This window comes from Erinaceus europaeus, chromosome 15 (genome assembly GCF_950295315.1).
Source record: "Erinaceus europaeus chromosome 15, mEriEur2.1, whole genome shotgun sequence".
In the NCBI taxonomy this organism is placed as follows: domain Eukaryota; kingdom Metazoa; phylum Chordata; class Mammalia; order Eulipotyphla; family Erinaceidae; genus Erinaceus; species Erinaceus europaeus.
The window spans coordinates 45,807,095-45,830,236 of NC_080176.1; the positions used below are offsets into that span (position 1 = coordinate 45,807,095).

The 23,142-nt window shown below is 40.2% G+C and overlaps 1 protein-coding gene across 2 annotated transcripts in view; it reads left to right on the forward strand.

Moving 5' to 3' along the window:
* The window catches only part of DSG2 (desmoglein 2), a 53,093-nt gene extending 48,340 nt beyond the window's left edge, over positions 1–4,753 (forward strand). For both annotated transcript variants that reach the window (XM_060173659.1, XM_016187201.2), the window contains one exon: positions 1,709–4,753. In XM_060173659.1, the coding sequence (XP_060029642.1) occupies positions 1,709–2,719 (1,011 nt within the window). In that variant the 3' untranslated portion in view covers positions 2,720–4,753. The remainder of the gene's footprint in view (positions 1–1,708) is intronic.
* Positions 4,754–23,142: the final 18,389 nt, after the last annotated feature.

Genomic DNA, 23,142 nt, shown 5'->3' on the forward strand with positions numbered 1-23,142 from the left:
TGAACCAGACAATGCAGAAGCAGGTAGTGGTTCCTGTAGCTGCAGCCACTTACGTGTTCATATTTCATTAGCGGAATCACAGACCAAAGTTAATGCCAGGAGGTAGAACCCCTCAGCAGCAGCCTGCTTGATAAGAACAGATCTAGCAGGAGGAGTGGGATTGCATGGGCTATACAGATTCTGTGATATCCACTTAGCCATTCTCTGCTCAGTGAGAATACTTGCTTTTACTAAAGAGACTCACAAAAAAAAAAAAAAAAAAACAATTAGGAAAGATGACTGGAAGAAGTTAAGGTGTCCATGAAGGAGAAGCTGCTTGGCTTCCTGTCTTTAGAACAAGGCTAATGTCTCCTGTGCAGGCTGGACAGAGTCACGATGTCAGCGTCTAGAGGAGACATGAGAGGATTAGCATTAGGACTTCCATGGAGATGCATGCATCTCTGTCCCTTCTTGTTGGTTGCAAATTACCAGACTGCTTTCACATTTTCTTTAGTTTTTTTTTTTTCCCCTCCCTTCTTTCACACCACTTGAGTACCCGCCAAGGATTTGTTTGACAGGAATGTGAGGACCTCATCAGTGTCAAGAAAACCACTTCTCATCCCCTTTCTCTTTTGCTTCCAAGCTCTACTCTGCTGCCCTGTTTGTTTTCTATGGATACACTTGCCTTCTTCTTTGATCCAGTTCTGTTTGGGTCAGTCTTGTATGTAGATGTATGTGCAGCCCTTTGATTTGGAAATCATTGCAAGTGTCTCAACATTTCATGTCCGTGGTTGAAATCATAAACTGCATATGCACTTTACCCAAATTACCAGTTGTCGACACTGGCTCACATTAGCCATTTGCTCTCCTATTTTCTCTCTCCCCTGCAAACACATAAGTATATCAACATAGTTCCCCATGTGCACCTTGTGTCATGGTGGCATAGTACAGCGAGCAAATTTAGAAATTCAACAGTGAGGGGCCGGGTGCTGGCACACCTGGTTAAGTGCACATGTTACAACGCACAAGGACCTGGGTTTGAGCCCCTGACCCCCACCTACACAAAGAAAACTTCACGAGCGGTGAAGCAGTGCTGCAGATGTCTCTCTGTCTCTCTCTCTCTCTCTCTGTCTCCCCTGCCCTCTTGATTTCTGTCTCTATCCAACATAAATAAAGGTAATAAAAAATTTTTTAAAAAAGAAACTCAACAGTGTCACATTCACATTCTACATTCCAGTTTAGCCAATTACCACAAGAATGCCTTTTATTACTATTATTTCTCCAGCCCAGGTTCAGGAATTCTATCTAGCTACTAAATTAATCTTATTTAATCTAAAATAATCCTCTCTGCCTTGGTTTTCCCCTGATATTGGCTCTTTTTTTTTTTTTAGAAAAAAAAAAAAAGAATATTAAAGTGGTCTGGGAGGTGGTGCAGTAGCTAAAGCATCGGACTCTCAAGCATGAGGTCCTGAGTTCGATCCCTGGCAGCATATGTATCAGACTAATGTCTGGTTCCCTCTATCTCTCTCCTCCTGTCTTTCTCATTAATAAATAAATAAAATCTTTTTAATAAAAAAAGAACATTTATTATGTGCATCAGCAGATGTTCCTTAATCTGTTTTTCTCATGTGTCCATATAATTGAGCTGATGGCTTGGGATGGAGATGTTGAATCTTGTCATGTGAGGTTACGTGTCCCGAGTGATGTTCCTGTCTTCCTTTCATTTTAGAAAGCAGCCTCCTACTCTGAGAAGGATGACATTCACACAGCCAGAGACTGCCTTCTGGTTTATTCTCAGGAAGAAACTGCATCTCTACATGGTTCCATTGGCTGTTGCAGCTTTATTGAAGGGGAGCAAGACGATCACTTCTTAGATGATTTGGGATTTAAATTCAAGACACTAGCTGAAGTTTGTCTGGGTCAGAAAATAGATACAGATATGGAAACTGAGCCAAAACCATTGAGAGAAATGGGTGCGAAAGCAGCTTCTCATTCACTCTCTGAGCAGTGGAAGATTAATTCCGAGAATGTCTACGCTTCCAGTGGGAGGGTTCAAGTTCCAAAACCTTCACACGAAATCAACTCAGAGCAAATAACCCAGGAGATAGTCACTGAGAGGTCTGTGTCTTCTAGTCAGCGTCAAAATGTTTCTCCATCTCTTCCTGACCCACTGGTTCCTGGTAATGTTATAGTGACAGAAACTTCCTATGCCACAGGCTCCACTCTGCCCCGAGGTGCTGTGATCCTGGGCCCGAGACAGCCCTCCAGCCTAATTGTGACGGAGCGGGTATATGCTCCAGCTTCTACCTTGGTAGATCAACATTATGCCAGTGAAGGGAATGTCACGGTAACCGAGAGAGTGATACAACCTAATGGGAATGTAACCATTCCTCTGGAAAGCACTCAGCTTCTGCCAGATGGAGAGTATGTTATGGTGAGGGAAAGAGAGAGCTTACTTGCCCCCACACCAAGTGGGCAGTTGACTCTGGCCATACCCAGTCCAGCAATAAGGAAGAACGTAACAGTGACCGAAAGGGCCCCCTTTCCACTTGCTCAATCCAGTTACCAGATCCCAGCTGAAAGCTCAGTGAGGATCAGAAAGACCATGGTTTCTGGGACTGGAGTCCCTGACACTCTGCCAAGCTTGGATTTAGAAGACTCAGGTCATTCTCATGCTACTGTAACCACATCTTCAACCAGAGTCTCCAAGCATAGTACTGTCCAGAGAGCCTTCTCCTAAACGATAGTCAGCACAACCTGAGGCAACTGGTTGTGTTTTAAGGGGAATTTGCCATGTCCTGAGCCTTACAGACTAAAGATGCACATGGCATTCAGCTTAAACTTGTCTCAGTCACTCAGTGCAAAGGACCTCCCTGTCTCAAATTCCAGGAACATACTTTGGAAATGCTGCCTGGTTATAAAATGATGACTCGACTGTTTTATATGCATTTCAGTAATTTATGGTCAGGCAACATTCCCAGAGCAGATTAAATAGAAGGGACTAGGCCTACTGTGAAGTTACTAATTTAACAGAATATCATTTCAGCAGTGATACAGCAGAGCCACTCACAAAACCAACGGGCCCTCTTTGACGTTTATAATCACTGTTCTGTAACTGGGACTTGACCGCACCTCACAGGTTACTAGCTCACTACTCATTTCTCTAAAGACAAACTCATAGTCTTGGTTACTAGTTCTGTTTGTTTTTCCTTAACTCTAGAAGCTTTTTGATCTCCACCAAACTGTTTAGTTTTTGAAACAGCATGGTGCACACACACATTATATGCTTTTGTAATGTGTAGTTTCTGCTTACGATTTACAGTGTCATCCCTTTGTCTCTGCAGTCATGAGAACAAGTGAAGACCTCATAGTTAGCTGATTGATCCAGGAAAAAATCCATAAATATAAAATCATTTTACTTTATTTTTTAATAGTAGTGATAAACTACTATCAATTAAAATTTTAAAAAATGCCTGGGGCCAGGTGGTGGCGCACCTGGTTGAGGACACATGTTACAATGCACAAGGACCCAGGTTCAAGCCCCCAGTCCCCACCTGCAGAGGGAAAGCTTTGAGAATGGTGAAGCAGGGCTGCAGGATGAGAGACCTCTGTCTCTCATCCTCTCTATCTCCCCCTTCCCTCTCCATATTAAAATAAAAACTATTGTCCATTGTCTTCTAACTTACTACAACTAAATTAACCACTGTGGTAAGAGTCAGACCTATTTCACTGTTTTATAGTTTCAGTGCCTAACATGACTGCCAAATAAAAATAAGTACTTTCAGAACTAAACTGAATTTAAAAGCCATTCTCAAAGTCTTAAATCATTGACCAATAGGACTTACTGCTTGAGCAGTAACTACATAACTAATTTGAATGTATGCATTATTCATACCTTTCCTCTTGAAAAGTTATTTGGAAGTTTTTGCTCCTAAATAGATTATGTGTTTGCTGCTTCTTAAAACCTCTAAGCATTGTTGCATTTAAAGTTTCAAAAGTGCATATGCCTGTCAATAATAATATATGTTCTCCACATCAAAGTTGTTTTCATAAAGTTTAAAGATGATGTAATTTTATGATTTTTCAAATGGTTTTGCTATAGGAAAGAATCTTTAAAAATTCTATTTTTAGCTCCAGGGCAGTGACCTGGGAGATAGGAGGTGAGCCTTGAAACCTCAAGTTCAATCCCCAGCAGTGCCTGGCCAGCACACTCTCTCTTCTTCTCATACAGTCAATAAATAAATAAATAAATAAATAAATCTCTTTTTTAAAAATGTAATTTGAATGCATTGTTATTTCAAATAAATTATATTTTTGTATCACATTTTTAGAAACATGGTTGATTTGAATTGTTATGCAAAAGAGTTACACTTCTTGTTCCCACAGACTGTGTGCTTAGAAAGCAAGTATTTTCAGACATTGTAAGTCTGGCCAAGATGAAGGCCACCTTTCCGTCATCTTTGGTTTTTACTCTCTACTTAGTAATGACTGTTCCTTTTTTCATTATAAATTGAATAGTTAATATTTTACCAAATGAGCACCAAATATTGCTACTGTGTGAAAATGTAAATATGACGTCTAAACTCATACAAAGCCTGGTACTAAACTTTCTCTTTGAGCAGACCTGTATATAATGTAATCACATTTTCTAAAATATTTCCATTGTGCTTTTGAAAGGCTGATTTGTACTTGTTTTTCCTTCTTTTCATGCAAGATTATATTTGTGTAACATCCTAAAATATTTAAATAAAAAGATGGCCTTAGTGCAATTCTCTCTCTCTGGCATTTTTTTTTTCCAGGGTTATCTCTGGGGCTCGCTGCCTGCACTATTAATCCAATCCTGGTGATCCTCTTTTTTCCATTATTGTTGTTGTTGTTGTTGGATAGGACAGAGAGAAGGGGAAGACAGAGACAGGGAGAGAAAGATAAGACACCTACAGACCTGCTTCACCGCCTGCAAAGCGACCGCCCTGCAGGTGGGGAGCCAGGGGTTCAAACCAGGATCCTTGCACAGGTCCTTGCGGTTCACACTATGTGCACTTAACCTGGTGCACCACAACCTGGCCCCCTCCCTATAGCTTTTTTGTTGCACCATCATATTTTATACAGACTATAACTGGTTGTTTGAGGAGGAAAGAGCACTCTGAAAACATCTATTTGTCAGTGTAGCCTGTGTCCACACTTTGTTTGATTTGCAACAAACTCCAGCTTATTTTCCTTGTAAGTCTTAGTGAGACAAAAGGAGAGTTAGAGGGAGTGGGGGTCTGATGTGAAGAGAACCATGTGCTTTAGTACAGATTTGCAATGGTCCAAACCTCTGCTTATTTAAGGCTTCTTTCTCTATTCTAAGCGCTTAGAATAATGGATTTTACTCACTGTTCTTTTGCCTAGGGATGTACCTAAGGATAGAGCCTAGATATCCCACTTTCCTTCATCCACTAGTTCAAGTTTTCTAGAAGAAAGTTTGGTTTTGTAATTCTCCTGAGTCAGGACGCTTTCAGAGGAATCTTGAGCTTCATTCTCAAACCCTCTAAGATTCATTCATACTATGGTCCGGGAGACGGCACAGTGGATAAAGCCCTGGACTCTTAAGCTTGAAGTCTTGAGTTCAATCCCTGGCAGCATGTGTACCAAAGTGATGTGTGGTTCTTTCTCCCCTCCTATCTTTCTCATTAATAAATAAAATATTTTTTTAAAAAGAAGAATCATTCATACCTCAACTCTAGTTCTACTTGGCCTCCTTGCCCAAGAAAATACACTGAGACTCTGACTTAGGGGGAAGTGGCCCTTGGGAGACCACTATGAAAGAAGTGAGGTATAACTATGAAACAGCTTCAGGGACACCACTACAAAAGCACACAGAAGAAGTCAGACAGAGATACACCTGGTAGATTACAACACTCAAAGCCCCGGTTCAAGGTCCTGGTCTCCACCTGTAGGGAGGCAAGTTTTACAAGCAGTGAAGCAGTGCTGCAGGTGTCTCTCTTTCTCTCTGCCTCTCTGTCTCCTGATACCTCACAACTCCCATACTTCTTCACTTCGAGACCCTCTGCATGGTAGAGACAGATGAAATAGCAGCGGCACAGTTAATGTACACTTGTGCACACCTTGAAACCATGAATTCAATAGCATTGAATTGTTATATACATTTTGGCCACAAGATAGCACTGTGTGTGCAGAAAACGGGAACAGCAATCTCAAAATCAAAACGAAGAAGCTTTCAAATAAAAACAAAAGGGGACCGGCCTAAGGATCCCGGTTCGAGCCCCCGGCTCCCCACCTGCAGGGGAGTCGCTTCACAGGTGGTGAAGCAGGTCTGCAGGTGTCTGTCTTTCTCTCCCCCTCTCTGTCTTCCCCTCCTCTCTCCATTTCTCTCTGTCCTATCCAACAACGATGACAACAAGAATATCTACAACAATAAAACAACAAGGGCAACAAAAGGGAATAAATAAATAAATTTAAAAAAATATTTTTTAAAAAAGGGGAAAACTTAAGTAATTATGAAATTCATGAGCAATAAAAACAAACAAACAAATCCTACCTTTTTCTGACTACTCCTTGCAGATAAAGTGTAATAACCTGCCGGAGTGCCTGGGAAGTGAGGCCTAGACTGCATAAGTCTAATAAAAGCCTTTCCTGCTTTGACGGTGAAATGCAAAATGTCTTTCTGAAGGTCATTCATGAGCCTTTAGTTCTATTAAAAATGATGCACTTTGGATATGAGGCTAGTCAACAGATTGGCAAATAACATACTCAGCCTGGATGGGCTAATTCCAAAACTAGATGTTGATCTTTTTCTGCAAAAGCAGATTTAGATAAGCAAACATTTGTTGAGTTCTTAGTGGCTTAAAGATGATCAAGCCCTTACACTTCTCAGCGTAAAAGAGATGATAGTTAACAACAATTTGGTTCTGAAAAAAAAAAAATCTGTAAGAAACAAAGTGTCGAAGATAACCCCCCCCCCAAAAAAAAAATGTTCAGGCTACTTGGAGAGATTACTTCCTTCTTAGGGAGGAATATGTATAGTAACCATGGGCGCTAGTTTACAGAACAGTTGTTGACACATACCTTCACCCCTCTTCTCCACATGATAGGTTTCTAGGTGTCTAGAAGACACTCTTTCCCCAACCTAGGTCCCCTGCACCACCCTCCCATCATATATCAGGACACCAATGTCCCTACATCCCAAGCCCTTTTCTCCTTCCCCAGAGTCTTGCTTTGGGGCAATACACCACGTCATCCAACCTACACCTTCTGTTTTGCCTTACTGTCCTTATTTCTTAAGTTCCACCTATGAATGAGACCATTTAGCATCAGTCTTCTTTTTCTGACTTATTTTACTCAGCATGGCACCTTCAAGTTCTGCCCATGCTACTGCAGAGGAGATGCCTTCATCACTCAATAACAGCTGCATAGTACTCCATGGTGTTATACCACAACTTTCTTAGCCATTCAGCTGTCGTTGGACACATGAATTGCTTCCGAGTTTGGGCTATTACCAATTGTGCTGCTGAGGACATTGGTGTGTGTACGTTTCTTTGAAGAGGTGTCTTTTTTCCTCTGAGTAAATCCCTGGGAGAGCAATTGCTGGGTTGCAGAATAAGTTCATTTCTAGCAGAATGTTTTCCACAAGAGTTGGGGTGTTTACATATGATGAGGTTTTAATAATAGTCCTCTTATTAAAGAGTAGACTGCAGGGAATCAGGCAGTAGGGCAGCAACTTAAGCACACGTGGTGCACACGTGGCGCAAAGCGCAGGCGGAAGGGTCCCCCGGTTCCCCACCTGCAGGGGAGTCACTTCACAGGCAGTGAAGCAGGTCTGCAGGTGTCTATCTTTCTCTCCTCTCTGTCTTGCCCTCCTCTCTCCATTTCTCTCTGTCCTATCCAACAATGACGACAACAATAATAATTACAACAATAAAGCAACAAGGGCAACAAAAGGGAATAAATAAATTAATTTAAAAAATAGTAGGCTGAAGGTGGGAGATACTAAAAAGAGAGGAGAGGGTGATTAGGGTAGATAGCATAATGGTGATGCAAAGAGACTCTCATGCCTGAGGCTCCAAAGCCTCAGATTCAGTCCCCTGAACCACCATAAACCAGAGCTGAGTAGTGCTCTGGTAAATAAATAAATAAACAAATAAAGTCTAAAAAGAGGAGAGGAAAAAAACTGAAAAATCACTCCAACCCATGCAAACATTAAATAGTAACCTCTCTTTTCCTTTTTCTCTCTGACTTGTGCTGGCTTTTTATATGTATTCTCGGCACCCTTTCTTTTGCTGTAAAGTACATTTTAAATGTCATGTCAACAAGGTCACAGATATCTAACACAGGTAAGATGTAGTTATGGATAAAATGTTTCCTTAAGTAACATTAGCATTTAACATAGCATGTAACAACAAGACTTTCCCCCTGACTTCTGAACTTAAATAAAAAAAAAAAAAGTGTTGCAAAACTAATGTTGGTTGCTTACTTAGTGAATCCCTTAGATTTAAAAATACTGAAAGCACCTGAACTTAGTCTTTTACAAAATACTTTTGAAATGTGTTTGTCCCCATGACCATTTGGTTTTGGTTTGGTCTCCCTTAATGAAACTTAAGTTATCTGAACCAAGTACTTTATATAACTTATTCTTGTGTCCTCAGTACATAACACTACTCAGTTATTTTTGTGGTTATTCAATTGCTCTTCAGTTAAACTTAGCATGATTAGATCAATTGAATGATGTACTTGCATCACTAGACAGACAATTTCCCAATGTCTATTGGGAAGCTTGACACATGCAGCAGATCTGAAAGATTTTTCCGTGAATACCCATATTTCCATCACCTTGTGTCAAACATTAGCATGCTACTATTTTTTTTTTTGTTTGTTTCCAGAGTTATTGCTGGGGCTCGGTGCCTGCACCATGAATCCACTGTTCTTGGAGGCTATTTTTTCCCCTTTTGTTGCCCTGGTTGTTTTATCGTTGTTATAGTTATCATTATTAATTTTTTTTGCTGTCGTTGCTGTTGGATAGGACAGAGAGAAATGGGGAGAGGAGTGGAAGATAGAGAAGGGGGAAAGAAAGATAGACACCTGTAGACCTGCTTCACCACTTGTGAAGTGACTCCTCTGCAGGTAGAGAGCCAGGGGCTCGAACCCAGATCCTTACCCGGGCCCTTGCACTTTGTGCCACATGTGCTTAACCTGATGCCCGAGAAGCCCGAGAGATACACTGGATCAAAGGTCCGCCCACAACAAGATGATGGTCAACAAATGGTCCAGTTAATACTTTTTTTTTTAATTTTTTTAAAAATATTTATTTATTTTCCCTTTTTGTTGCCCTCAGTTAATTCTTTTCTATGAAAATCTGAAACAGGAACTCTGGGAAGAGGCATTTGGTTAAAAGTGGATACAGAGGGGGGAAAAAATCTTCTTTGAAATCGACTACACTGATGATTAAAAAGATAGACCAGAATTCACTGAGATGACTTTTTTCTACCCAAGAGATTTATTTGTAAGTGGAGAAAAATAAAATTTCCACATAACCAGGAATGCTCTAAGGAAAAGTAGTATGATCCTCTATGTCACTATTGGTTCAGAATTTAAAGTCTTAAAAATGGGAAAAGTCTCATCAAAGCAAGGACTGCAAAAGCTGAATAAGGGCAAGAGACTGGCATACTTTAACGATGACTCTTTAGCCACTATCAGGCCACCCCATCAACTGGGTCCTAATCAGGGAGTCCTGAGATTCCCAAACAGACATGATGGGCCTAGACCTCGAATAAATACCTCTCTCCATTGTTACCAGTAATTTCTATCAGGCACATCACAATAGACCCCTTTGTGGGACCTTGCCCTCAACTTGGATCAACAATGGTAGAGAATATTCCATCCTTTGAAAAGAAGCTGGACAATATACTCTATGCTACACCTGAGGAAGATGGGACCTGATATTGGGGCAGCTTGGAATGTTCCTATTCATGACCACAGAATGTGAGCTCAGATCTACAGGGATGCAGAGGTCACATAGGCTCCTAAGCTGAATATGGGTCCCAGATCACATCAAATCGATGGGGTTTACAATCAACAATATTTATACACCTTGCCCATATTAGGGAACTACTCTTTGCCCTGATCCAGATTTCTGGTCCTTTTTCCAGCCATGACATCATCTCCCTAGACAATAGCTTGGATCCACCTGCATATCAGATTTCAGGCTCAAGGGGGAAAAAAAAACTAGTATAGCCACAGGCCCTTTGGAATATAAATAAAATATGCCTACTAGCTATCTACAAAATGGAGGATCCCTCAACTTTTCATCTGCACTATTCCAGCCTTTAGGTCCATGACTGGTCAACAATTTGCTTGGCTTTGTATGTTAACTCTCTTTTCAGCCACCAGGTTCCAGATGCTAGCATGATGCTGACCAGACTTCCCTGGACAGATATCCCCACCAATGTGTCCTGGAGCTCCACTTCCCCAGAGCCATACCCTACTAGGGAAAGAGAGAGACAGGCTGGGAGTATGGATCGACCTGTCAACACCCATATTCAGCGGGGAAGCAATTACAGAGGCCAGACCTTCAACCTTCTGCATCCCACAATGACCTTGGGTCCATACTCCCAGAGGGATAAAGAATAAGAAAGCTATCAGGGGAGAGGATGGGATACAGAGTTCTGGTGGTGGGAATTGTGTGAAGCTGTACCCCTCTTATCCTATGGTTTAGTCAATGTTTCCTTTTTTAAAAAATTATTTATTTCCTTTTATTGTCCTTGTTGTTATACTGTTGTAGTTATTATTGATGTCCTTGTTGTTGGATAAGACAGAGAAAAATAGAGAGGAGGGGAAGACAGAGAGGAGGAGAGAAAGATAGACACCTGCAGACCTGCTTCACCGCCTGTGAAGCGACTCCCCTGTAGGTGGGGAGCCAGGGGCTGGAACTGGGATCTTTATGCCGGTCCCTGCGCTTTGCGCCACCTGCTGCGCTACCACCGGACTCCCAATGTTTCCTTTTTATAAATAAATTTTTTTTTTTAAATGGGAAAAGTCAAAGCCAGAGCTAGGCGTTCTCTGACGTCATTTTTTATTTCCTCTCTCTTTCCTTCTCTCTCTCTCTCTCTCTTTCTCTCTGCTCTGTTTCTCTCTCCCTCACTTCTATTTCAAATAGATAAATAAATAAACCTTTTTTTTAAACTTAGTCTCTCTCTCTCTCTCTGCTGTTTCTCTCTCCCTCACTTCTATTTCAAATAGATAAACCTTTTTTAAAAATTAGTTTAAAGATCCATTTACACAATTCACAGACCACAGTTGCTATGACATTTAATAAAGGCAGTGATTTAAAAAAATATTCTCACTCCCATACATATACACTCCAGTAATATTTGGCTATAAGTATCAATCAGAGGATTGGAAAAGAAGCAGGGAAAACCAAGAAACTATTGAAAAAATAGCAAGAGGAAACTAAGTTCTCCCTATCTTTCCCTGTCATCTCTGACAATATCCTGGTGATGGGATACAAAGAACACGTCCAACCAATGCGTATAACAGTTCTGATGACCCACTCAAAGATAATCAGCTCTGTAAGGTTGACTTCTAAGATCTTACCTCAGGCAGTAGTCTTACAATTACAATAAGATGTGTGTATGAATTTGCACAACGCAGTGCCAGTTGTCACATAAAAACTGTGGACAACAAGTTAGGGAAATCTCACTAAAAAATTAGCTCTCTGCTGTACTTTATGTGGACTACGGAGACAGTTATAGTCAAAATGGTGATGTTCCCAAATTACTTTTAGTAATTGCATGGGAACACAGAATATGTTTCTACCTCTCAATTTGACCTTTGTAATTGTGTATGTCAGTAACAGTTTGACTAAATGCTCTACATTTCAAAATGCAAGTCAGAGGTGGAGTGGTGTAACACGTGTGCCCACTTGCAAGGCAAAACTTCCAGATGCAATGGATTCCCTTACTCAGTTGTTCTCCCCCAAGACAAGAACCATTACAGGAACTAGGAGAAAGTTCACCTGCACACTTGACCATGTGTGAAAAGCCAGGCTCAAGCCCCAAAGCTACAGGGGAACACCATGGGATTGTTAACATGCGGAGCAAGTTTCATGGGCAGTCAAGTGGTGGGGTGTCTCTTTTTCTCTCCACTTGTCTCTTTTCTGTATCTCACTTTCTGTCTAAGAAAGAAAGACAAAGAGAGTCTAGCAGGAATGGTGGGATTATTTAGACACCAAGTCCCAGAAAATCCCTGGCAGAAAAAAAAAAAATCATTGTAACTAAAGGCAATGTTTAGTAAACTAGAATATAAATGCATGGTCAGTTTAGAATAATCTAGCATCCTAAAAAGGATTCTGACATGTGATTATGGTGGTGGTGGTGATGATGATGATAATAATAATAATAGTATGTAACATTTACTGGGTACTTTCTGTGAACAAAAAATTTGCTAATTAAACATTGCTCATAGGATTATCCAGTTTTATACTCAAAAAAATCCTAGAGAAAATCCTAATATTCTCTGTTATTTTATGGAAGTGTTAGCTGAAGGTCAAAGAAGCTATATGTAACATGTACAGATGATATGATCTGTCTCATGTCTCCACCATCATCACTTGGCCGTAGATAAGGAAATGATGGCAGGAAGACGAAAATGCCGAAAGGGAGGGGAACGTCAGAATCACAGAAACTGTCAACTACCTCTTTCAGTCTTTGGGACAGAAAAAGCCTTTATAAAAGCAATTCAAGAGTCAGAGTCACAGAAGAATGGGTTTCCCCTCTCAAATACCCTCAACTATTTTTCATCACTACGAACAAAAGCACAGGGTGAGCATTTCCATTCACCTGTAATCTCTTAATCTCTAATCTTCTTTAGCCACCACTTAGTAACTTGGTAACAAAAGCAAAGCTAACTAACTGGTTTGCATTCTTTTTTAGTCAAAAGATCAGAGTTACTATAAGGTACAGCCAACAGATCTGGGGCCTATAGGAGTTTTAAAGGACAAAGTGTTGCTTTGGTTTGGTTTGGTTTTTCCTCCAGTTTAAAACAACTTTTCTTTGTTCATTTTGTTTATAAAACTTATACAGTCCCTGAAGGAGACCAGACTTGAGGCTGGGGGAAGGAGACGACTCCAGACTACACAACCTTTGGTCGCTGCTAGACCCTGAACCTTCACTCAGCCTCCTACATGTACAGAAATCTACATCAGTCCTCCATAAAGATGATCAGTTATGAAATGCTTTGACTACTACAAAATAGTAGCTAAGACCGAATTTTACCATCCATCAACAGCAATGATTTACAGTAAGTGCAGAAAGCACAATCAGAGTCTCCAAAGGAGTTGAGGCTAGTGGTGGAGGTCAGCTAGCCCTCCCCTTCAGAGGAAGTAGTTGAACCAGTGAAAGGAAGTAGTGCCATCTTACAAGTAAGATGGTTTCTGTTTATTAAACATTTTGCCCTGCTTTTCATCGTATTGCGTTTTAGCCACGAAGTTGCAGATGATACTATGATTCTAGCCAGACTCCCCTAGGCAAATGGCCTCACCAATGTGTCCTGGAACCTCACCTCCCCAGAGTCCTGCCCCACGAGGGAAAGACAGAAATAGGTTGGGGGTTTGGATTCACCTGCCAATGCCATGTCCAGTGGAGAAGTAATTACAGAAGCCAGAACTCCTACCTTCTGCACCCCAAAATAAATTTTGTCCCTACTCCCAGAGGGATAAATGACAGGGGTAGTAAACCTGAGGGCTCTGAACCATCATTCCACCAGAACCCAAAGCATTTGTCACCAGGAATCATGTTTCATACTGTCAGTGAAAGGGAGCAAATCTGGAAATCACCAGAGGAAGACAGGCCTCTTATCTGAGAGAAAAGAGAAAAGAAGGAAAGACATTTGGAAGTAATAATAGGTGTGGGGACAAACTAGAAAGTGAGTGAAGGCAAGACCATTGAAAAGAGTAGGGAAAATAATAGGTAGGTAGATAGATAGATAGATAGATAGATGATTGATAGATAGATAGATAGATAGATAGATAAATTATAAAATTAGCCCATATCAGTGACCTTGGGGAAACGACTGCACTTTCCAATGAAGGGGGGTATAATACAGAATTCTGGTGGTGGGAACTGTATAAATTATACCCCTATTTTCTTACAATTCTGTAAATCACTATTAAATCACTAATAAAATAAAATTTTAAAAATGGCTGCCAGGAGTGGATCTGGTGTGCAGACATGGCGCCCCAGTGACAATCTCGGTGGCAATTATTTAAAATGTCCATTATTTTTCCACTCTCCTAAGCTTCCGTTTGCTTTCCCCAGAAGCTCTTAGCCTTCTGTTTGTTCTCCTTGTCCTCCTTCCAAGCATACTCTACAGAGTCAGGTTCCTATACAGACTGAGCATCCCCCTTTGCTCTTTCTCCATTCCCCTCTCCAGCAGTAGATGGACTCCTGAAACTGCTCCACACAGAAACGCTTTCCACCCACATCTCCAGTCCGAACACAAAATGTTTTGACTACATTAAATAAAAAAAATACCTTTGATATAGTACAGTAGCTTTGCAGATGATAAATATTGGGTTATCTAGGTAACAGACTTACATGGACTCTCTGATTTATTTAATACAAATACATACAATTCCACAAAATTAAACTTTAATTACAAATTTAATAGTAAAATCACAAAATAAATATCCCATATGCAAAAGATTTAAAAAATGTTTCCTTGCTGACATTAATCCCTCTCCTCCCCAATAACTTCATTATTCTCTGGCAGAAAACACTGGACAGGGAACTTTCACCCCCACATACTTCACACAGAGAAATAGGAAAAAGGGAGCAGTAGGATAGGAAATTCCTGCCTGGCTCATGTTTAAGGCTACTAAGAAGAGTTCTCACATGTCAACAGCAATTTCAACAGAAATGGAGAAGAGTTGGCAAAGTTGGCTAAGATGTAAAGTAGCCATGTGTTTGACCTTTGTGTTTTCTGAATAAGACCTTAAGGACCCCAGGGCCCCAAAATATTACAGCCAGTACTGTCAGTCACCCTGATGATGGGCACTGCCTGGATCGTCTTCTCTGGCTTATAAGAGACGGAAATGCCAAGTGCTGACTTAATGACCTCCTTTATGGCCAGAACCTGGGCTTATTGCCTGATCCTAGCTAAAAGAGTTAAACAGTTTTGGAAAGACTGATAGCAAGATGTGACAGAGCAGAGAGATCATTATACTATGCGCAACGATCTGAGCTCAAGTTTCTTGTTATTACATGGGAACACCAGCACAAGATAATTCATGAGTGGTGGAGCAGGGCTATCGCATCTCCCCTTCTCTATCTCCCTCTCTATTGTTTGATTTTCTATTGAAATGTTTAAAAATATCTCTTTGGGGTGGTAGAATGATGCAGACTTGAAGCCCTAGTTATAATCCTGGCAATCAATCAGTCAGTAAATAAATAAATAGATGTCTTCCTTCTACTTCCAAAGACACAATAGGGACAGCTATAATGGTGCCTTGAGAACCTTCAGGGAAAGCCAAGAGAATCACAGAGAAACTGAACACAGAGCTACGACATCTGGAGCAAACAAAACAACCATCTATGCTTCAACTCCTCGTAGGTTAACTAAGAAGCAACTATTGCTCTAGCCACTCTTCCCAAGGTGTCCATTACATTAGCCTAATACTGAAGCTGAGTACAGCTTAGCATTTCCAGTTTTGCAAAGAGTCAATGCCCCTTATAACCCCTTTTACCTAACTAAGATAATGAAGTTAAGCAAGTCCACCAATGACCTCCAAAAAAATCCTAATGGTCTAGGTTTACTCAGCATTAGAACACAATTCTTGCATAGGTGAGGCCTTAGGTTCAATCCCTGGCCCCACATAAGATGGCAGAGTGAGCCTCTTGCTACTCTTGTTCACATATATTATATATTTTAATATACATATGTTACTTTTTAAATCCTTATGTTCTGCATGGACTCCTACACTTTCCTCAGATACCCTCCCATTTTCCCTTTCACATTATGCTGGCTCCTGTTTTTATTGTTGTCTTGCCAAAGATTTAGCTTCTTCTGAGCAATCAGTGCTTGACGTTGATCATCCTGGGGTGGGGGGATAATAAAGTGACTCTGACTTCTGTCCTTCAGCATCTGACTCCTATCTCTAGTGCAGCCTGGCACCCTGGGTCTGGTGCCCAACCAGATACTGCCAGCTTGAACTTGCCCCATGCTCACCAAATCTGTCCCAGTTATTGCTCCTGTGGGGAGTCAAAGGACATGTGGAGACTCATTGAGTTTAGGACATAAGATTGTGTGGACTAAAGCCTCATGCAGACTTTTCTACATTTACAGTATGCTTTCCCCTGGATGACTCCATAGAGTTGAATGTAGACATAATAAATTAGAAAAGCGGAAACAAACTCTGATCATATATATGTTTAAATGGAGCTCCTTTGGAATAATTATTACAGCAATACTGATTCCTATTAGGGACTAACGCATTCAGCAAATAGCTTTTGTCCTACTACGTATCACAGGCTCTCATTATCAATATAGAGAATGTAATTACATCTTTACTGTAGGCATGACTGAGAATTCCTCTGCCATCTATTTGAAAGCTAAGCACTGCTCCCAGTTGTTGTTTTATAATATTCTGGAGCTGAATGTTAAAGTCCCACTGTTGCTGATTATTTCTGAGATTGTCCTGATTGTTCTGAGACTACTCAATTTCCTTAAGCCCAATTAAGCCTAGGGAACCAAGGGAACATTTTGTTAACCTGCTTCTTGAAAGGTTCTCAAGCCCCAGAGTACTACCAGTTACATGGTATGGGTTGTTCCTTTCTCCATAAGGGGAGCATGTGCTCAGGAAAGCAAAGATTTTCGGTGTTTGATATTTAAGAAAAGCAGATTAAAATAAATAAATAAATGTAACTGGACAAGTTGACATTATTCTTTAAACTGGGCCCTTCATTCCAATTGCTGATCAAAAGCCACTTCTACCATACAAAAGCCCTCACGTGGTTGTTTACTTCAGCATTATTTATTTCCAAAGCTTGGAAGACACCAAGATGTCCATCAGTTAGTTGAATGGATATGTAGCCACGGTGCATCTTTGTAATGGAATTTAATTTAGTTATAATGAGAAATCAGCTATCAAGCCATGAAAATACACAGAGGCACTTTGAGTTCATATTACTGTGTGTAAGAAATCAGTCTGAAAAGACTACAGAGTGTATGATCCCAGCTCAGTAACATTCTGGAAAGGGCAACACTACAAAAACAGTAAAAGGATTAGAGTTGCGAAGGGCTAGAGGGAAGGAGGAAAGAATAGGCAGAGTGCAAAGGACATTTTTAGAGCAGTGGAATGACTCAGACTACAATTATGGGTGAATGTCACTACATATTTGTCAAAACCATAGAAGGCATAAATACCAAGAGGAAAGCCTAGCATAAACTATGGGCGTTAGTTAATAATAATGTGTCAGTATTGGCTCATCAAGTAAAAAACATATGACACTAACATAAGATGTTCATGATAGGAGAAAGTACGTAGCCACCACATATATGGTAACTCTTAGTACTTTCCTGTCATCTCTAAATAAGCCTACTTTTTTTTTTCCTACAAACTAAGGCTTTCTGATGCTACATATAATCATTTAAAACCCAGTCCCCATCTGTAAGGGAGAACCTTGAAACAGTAGAGTAGTACTACAAGTGTCTCTCCTCTCCTCTCCTTTTATCTCTTTATTTTCTATCTCTTTTTTACATATATATATTTTTTCTTTTGGGGGTAGGAAGGGCTAATAGTTTATACTACCATTGTTGGCACATGGGTACAGTTTCTCATCTCACTGAGACAGGTATCATCAAAGCACTCTCAGCCTTAAATTAGGCCCATCATTATGTAACAAGATCTGAAATCCTCCCTCGCTTCACTCCCAGTCCTCCCTAGAGTTCTTTACTTTGGTGCAATGCACCAAACCAGCCCCAATTTTACTTTATGTTTCTCCTTTCTGTTCTAGTTTCTTAGGTTTGTCCCATGAGTGAGATCACCCCATATCTATCCTTCTCTTTCTAGCTCATCTCACTTAACATGATTCCTCGAAGTTTCCTCTGAGATGAGGTGAAGAAGGTGACCTCATCATTCTTAATAGCTGAGAGTGTTTCACTGTGTATCTAGACCACAAATTACATGCAGAAGAAGGAAACTGAACCACTTCATTTCACCACATATAAAAGTAAAGTCCAAATGGATCAAGAACTTGGGTGTTAACCAGAAACTATGAAATATTTAGAAGAAAACATTGGCAGAGCTCTTTTTGATCTAAGTTTAAAAGTCTTCTTCAATGATTCAAATCCATTCCAAGAAAAGCAGAAACAAAATTAAACCAATGAGACAACATTAAACTGAAAGCTTCAGCACAGCAGAAGAAACCACCACCCATACAGATTCTTTATGGAATGGGAGGAGATCTTTCTATGTCATCAGACAAAGAATTAGAACCAAAAATATGCAAAGAGCTCACCTAACTCAACAAAAACAGAACAAACGACCCCATGCAAAAAGTGGAGAGAGAAAAACGGATAGAATATTCACCAAGGAAGAGATTTAAAGGGCCAGTAGACATGAAAAAATGTTCCCAGTCACTGATTATTAAATAAATTCAAATAAAGGCAACACTGGTACTTCACTCCTGTGAGAATGCTAGAAATGGACCAACTCTATGACCCCGCAATTCCTCTCTTGGAAATATATTCTAAAGTAAAAAAATAAATACACACCCATCCAAAGAGATTTGTGTATGTGTACGTTCATATCAGGAAAGTTTGTAAGAACTCAAACTTGGAAGCAACCTAGGTGTCCAAGAACAGAACAAATGAATGGCTCTATCTCTCTTTATCTCTCACGCTCTATCAAAAAAATAGCTACCAGAAATATGGAAATGTACAGACACTGAGCCCCAGCTATATCTCTGGTGCTAAGAATAAAATAATAATTTAAAATCCATTTCTAGATTTTTTTCCTGTAAATTATCGTGTAGATTTAGTTAAGGACCCCTGTTGATCTCAAAGAATTCATGCTGACCTTGAGGCAGACTACCTCATTTCAGATATTAAAAAGATGTCCAGGTGCAGACCAAAGGCCAACCTCGAGAGTCTATTTTTAGTCAGAGTTCTAGTTTCCTCACTGAAACTCTGTGTGGTCTAGAGTGGTATGCTAGATATTAATCATTCAAATCTTTCACCAGTTTTCATCTACAAGATGTGGATAAAATACTGATTCTCTCACTGTTCATTGTAAAGTGTGAATGTATACTGCCTAGCACAGAAGATGCCTGCTGCATGCTATTCTTTGCAAGAATAGCATCTCTCAGAATTTCCTTTTTTTTTAATTTGTAAAGTGGGGGGGAGGTTGTAGTTGGGAATTTCCAAGGTCCCTACCTGCTCAATCATGCTGTGTTCCTAAATTCAGCAGCTAAAGAGCAGAGCTTGACCAAAGGAAAAGCATTCATTGAACTTGTGTAATAGAAGATATGACCACAAGAGTGCTAGCTGACATTTTTATGTGGACAGTTTTTACTTCAAAGTCAAAATAATAATAATAACAAAATAATAACAAGTCAAATGCATAAAATTATGATATAATTTCACTGGAGGGAACCCCACTACAATACAAACATACAATTCAATTAATAGAAAGGAGTGAAGAGGATACAGGCCACTTAACATTAAGATTCAGGAGATAGGCCGGCTAACAAGCAGCAGTCGAAGTTCAGAATGTTCTCTTGCAACTGTCCTTTGGAAGGGAGGGAAGGACCTTTCTCCTGAGAGAGGGTTTTCACCAGGTCCCAGTGGAGAAGGCTTCAGAACCACAGGTGTGGAGTCTAGAAGGCTCAACTCCAACCTACCTAGGCAGCTCAGTGGTAGAGTACATACCTTACATGGGTGAGGTTCTGTTTCTATTCCAGATAAATTATTTTACTGTAAATTATTTTCTTAAATTTTAAATAGAAATATTTGACCCGATTGAATGCTCAAATTTATATCCTATTTCATAGGTGCACTACCATGAGGACTTGTTAATTTTCATTTTGACTTTCCCACAGCCAGGTCTTTATTTGTTCTTGACATGTCTACTTATACTGATACGATATCTGAGATCTCTCTATTTTTCCCACTCATACATCAGCGGGGCCATTACCACATCAATGCTCATAGCATTCCAATCTGTTAGGATCATTGCAACAGCAGTGTGTATACCAACCGGGTCTCATGAAAATCCTATCCAGTGAAATGAGGGTGACGTTAAATATTTACTGAAGGCTGAGACTTTATTACGCCAGTAAACTTTGACTCTTGGTTCCTCTGATCCTTCCCAGTGCCTGATGTGGGTGCTATCATCTCTCATTTACCAAAGAGGAACCAAGAATCCCTTCTCTCAACTGGGGGTGGGGTGTGGGGCAGGAGGCAGTAAAAGCAGTTTTTGTACACAGTTCTATCTCACCCTGATTCCTTCCTTTACTCCATGCTACTCTTTCTTATCGATTACTAGGAAATCAGCTGTTTTCCACTTGGGATAGGGGGTTTCATGAAAATATTGGAAAATATATTGAAATATAGTCATGAAAATATACACTAAATACTGTATATGTAATATACATTGTATAGTATGTAACAATATTGTATAAAAGCTTCAGGAGATTTTTTTTCTCTACAAGAAGAGCATGTATGAACTCTGCTGACACTTGCAAGATATCCTGGAGATAAAGAGAAATAGAAAACTCCCAGATAGGCTTACAATAATAATTTCACAATAAGACAGTGCCAAACCAGTCTATTCTCCCTCCAGAAGCACAGCATTTCCTGAAACCCCCTAATTCCCTGCTGACCAAGCAACTGCAGCCCTAGAGCTGAAAGCAATCATGAAGAGAAGAGCAATTTTCTTCCTGAGCTCTAATGACACCTCTCCCTTTGTGAGTACATCCTCTCCCTTATATTCACCAGCTTTCATTCACTCAACCTGGCCCCTGGCAGCCTACAGAAGTCTTGAAATTGCAACTCTCATACATTCAGGTGCAGATAATCCCTCAACCTCATTTGCGCCATTTTACATACTTTTTTTTTTTGCCTCCTGGTTTATCACTGGGGCTCAGTGCTCACACTATGAATCCACTGTTCCTCTTTCTTTTTTCTTTTTACCAGAGCACTGACCAGCTGTGGCTTATGGTGATGCGGGGCATTGAACCTGGGACTTCGGAGCATCAAGCCTCAAGTTTGTCTGTATAACCATTACGCTATCTACCCCAGCCCAAATCCATTGTTCCTGGCGGCCATTTTTTTTTTTTTCTGTTTTATTCGGTAAGACAGAGAAATTGAGAGAGGAGGTAGAAATAAGGAGAGAGATAGACACCTACAGATCTGCTTCGCTGCTTGTGAAGCAACCCTCCTGCAGATGGGGAGGAAGGGGCTAGAACCCAGATCCTTGGGTGGGCCTTTGTGTAGGTCCTTGTGCTTAGTACTATGTGTGCTTAACTGAGTGCAACACCTTCAGACCCCCGCCATTTTTTTTAATACACTTTCCCAGGAGGTCCGAGCTTTAAACTGAAAGAGCAAGGAAAGCTGATGGTTTTGAATGTCAAATCACAGCCCAGAATCCAAATGAATGTCGTTCCCTTGATTCCAAACCTAGTCCCTCTTTCCACAAGCTCCCTATTCCCAAGCCCATTACTCTTCAGATAGTCAAGATTTGTGCACACAGCCACATGTCAATGCGCATGTTCAGTGGAGAAGCCATTACAGAAGCCACACCTTCCACCTTCTGCAGCCCCAAAATAATTTTGGTCCATACTCCCAGAAGAATAAAGAATAGGGAAGTTTCCAATGAAGGGTATGGGACTTAGAACTCTGGTGGTGGGAACTTTATGGAATTATACCCCTGCTATCTTACAGTCTTGTTAATCATTATTAAATCACTGATAAAATATTTGTAAATATAATGGAATGCAAGCTCAAACATCCCTGTCTGACTGACAGGGATGTGCAGAGGTTACACAGGCTCATGTGTTAAATATGAATAGACATAGGCCCTAGGTCAGATTGATGAGATTTATAGTTAACAGTATTTATATTGTGGGGTTGGAGAGGGGCCCTGAATATTGAGAGCAGATGTTGACCCAAAGCCAATTGTTCCTTGTTCTGTGTGGATATTCCCCTCCTCTCTCCATTTCTCTCTCTCCTATCCAACAACAACAACAATAATAATAGCCACAACAATGATAAAACAACAAGGGCAACTAAAGGGGGAAAAATGGTCCCCAGGAGCAGTGGATTCATGGTGCAGGCACTGAGCCCCCACAATAAGCCTGGAGGCAAAAAAAAGAGAGGGGGGAAATTATATACAAATATGGATAGTGCTGTAGAAATAATAGTTAACCCATATGTGCAGTCTTAGGAAAACTGCAGCTAACAATAGAGGGATTGGAAATCCAGAACTCTGGTGATGAGAATGGTGTGGAATTACACCGCTGTTGACTTGTCCGCTGTTGACTGGTAATTTTGTAAACCACTAATAAATCACTAATAAAATATTTTTAAAGTTTAAGTACAAGAAATTTTTTCATTAAAACAAGATTTTTAAAACAAGTCTCACCCCACAGAGCACACATTTTAGCAGACATTCTACTGTTCTACCAGGAACAGTAGAATAACCGGCACAAATCCCATTGGCAGGTCTTTGTGTTTGTTTTTGGTTTTTTTCTATTGATGTTCAAAAATGTTAGAACCACTGAGTCACACTTTAAATATTAAAATCTCTCCTTATCTTTTTAGTAAACTGTTAACTAGGCGCCAGAGCCCAGATTCCCCATTTATGAAATCAATTTGAGGCAGAAATAGGTCCTTTTATTGATATTATTTCTTTTCATTTCTTTGAGCCTGCCAAAAAATGAGTGTTTGAATTCAAAAAAAGCACAGAGCCTAGAGCAAAGTTTAAATGCTACTGATGTAATTGTCATCCTTGACCTATTTTCTGGAAGCAGTAATCACAACCTGGTAATATGAATTAACTGGACTGATGTTTTCCAATAGAGAGAAAACATAAACCAATGAATACGTAAAATATGAATTGAGTAACTAGTTCTCTCTTAACTTACAATAAACAAGTTCCAGTTCCAAACCTTT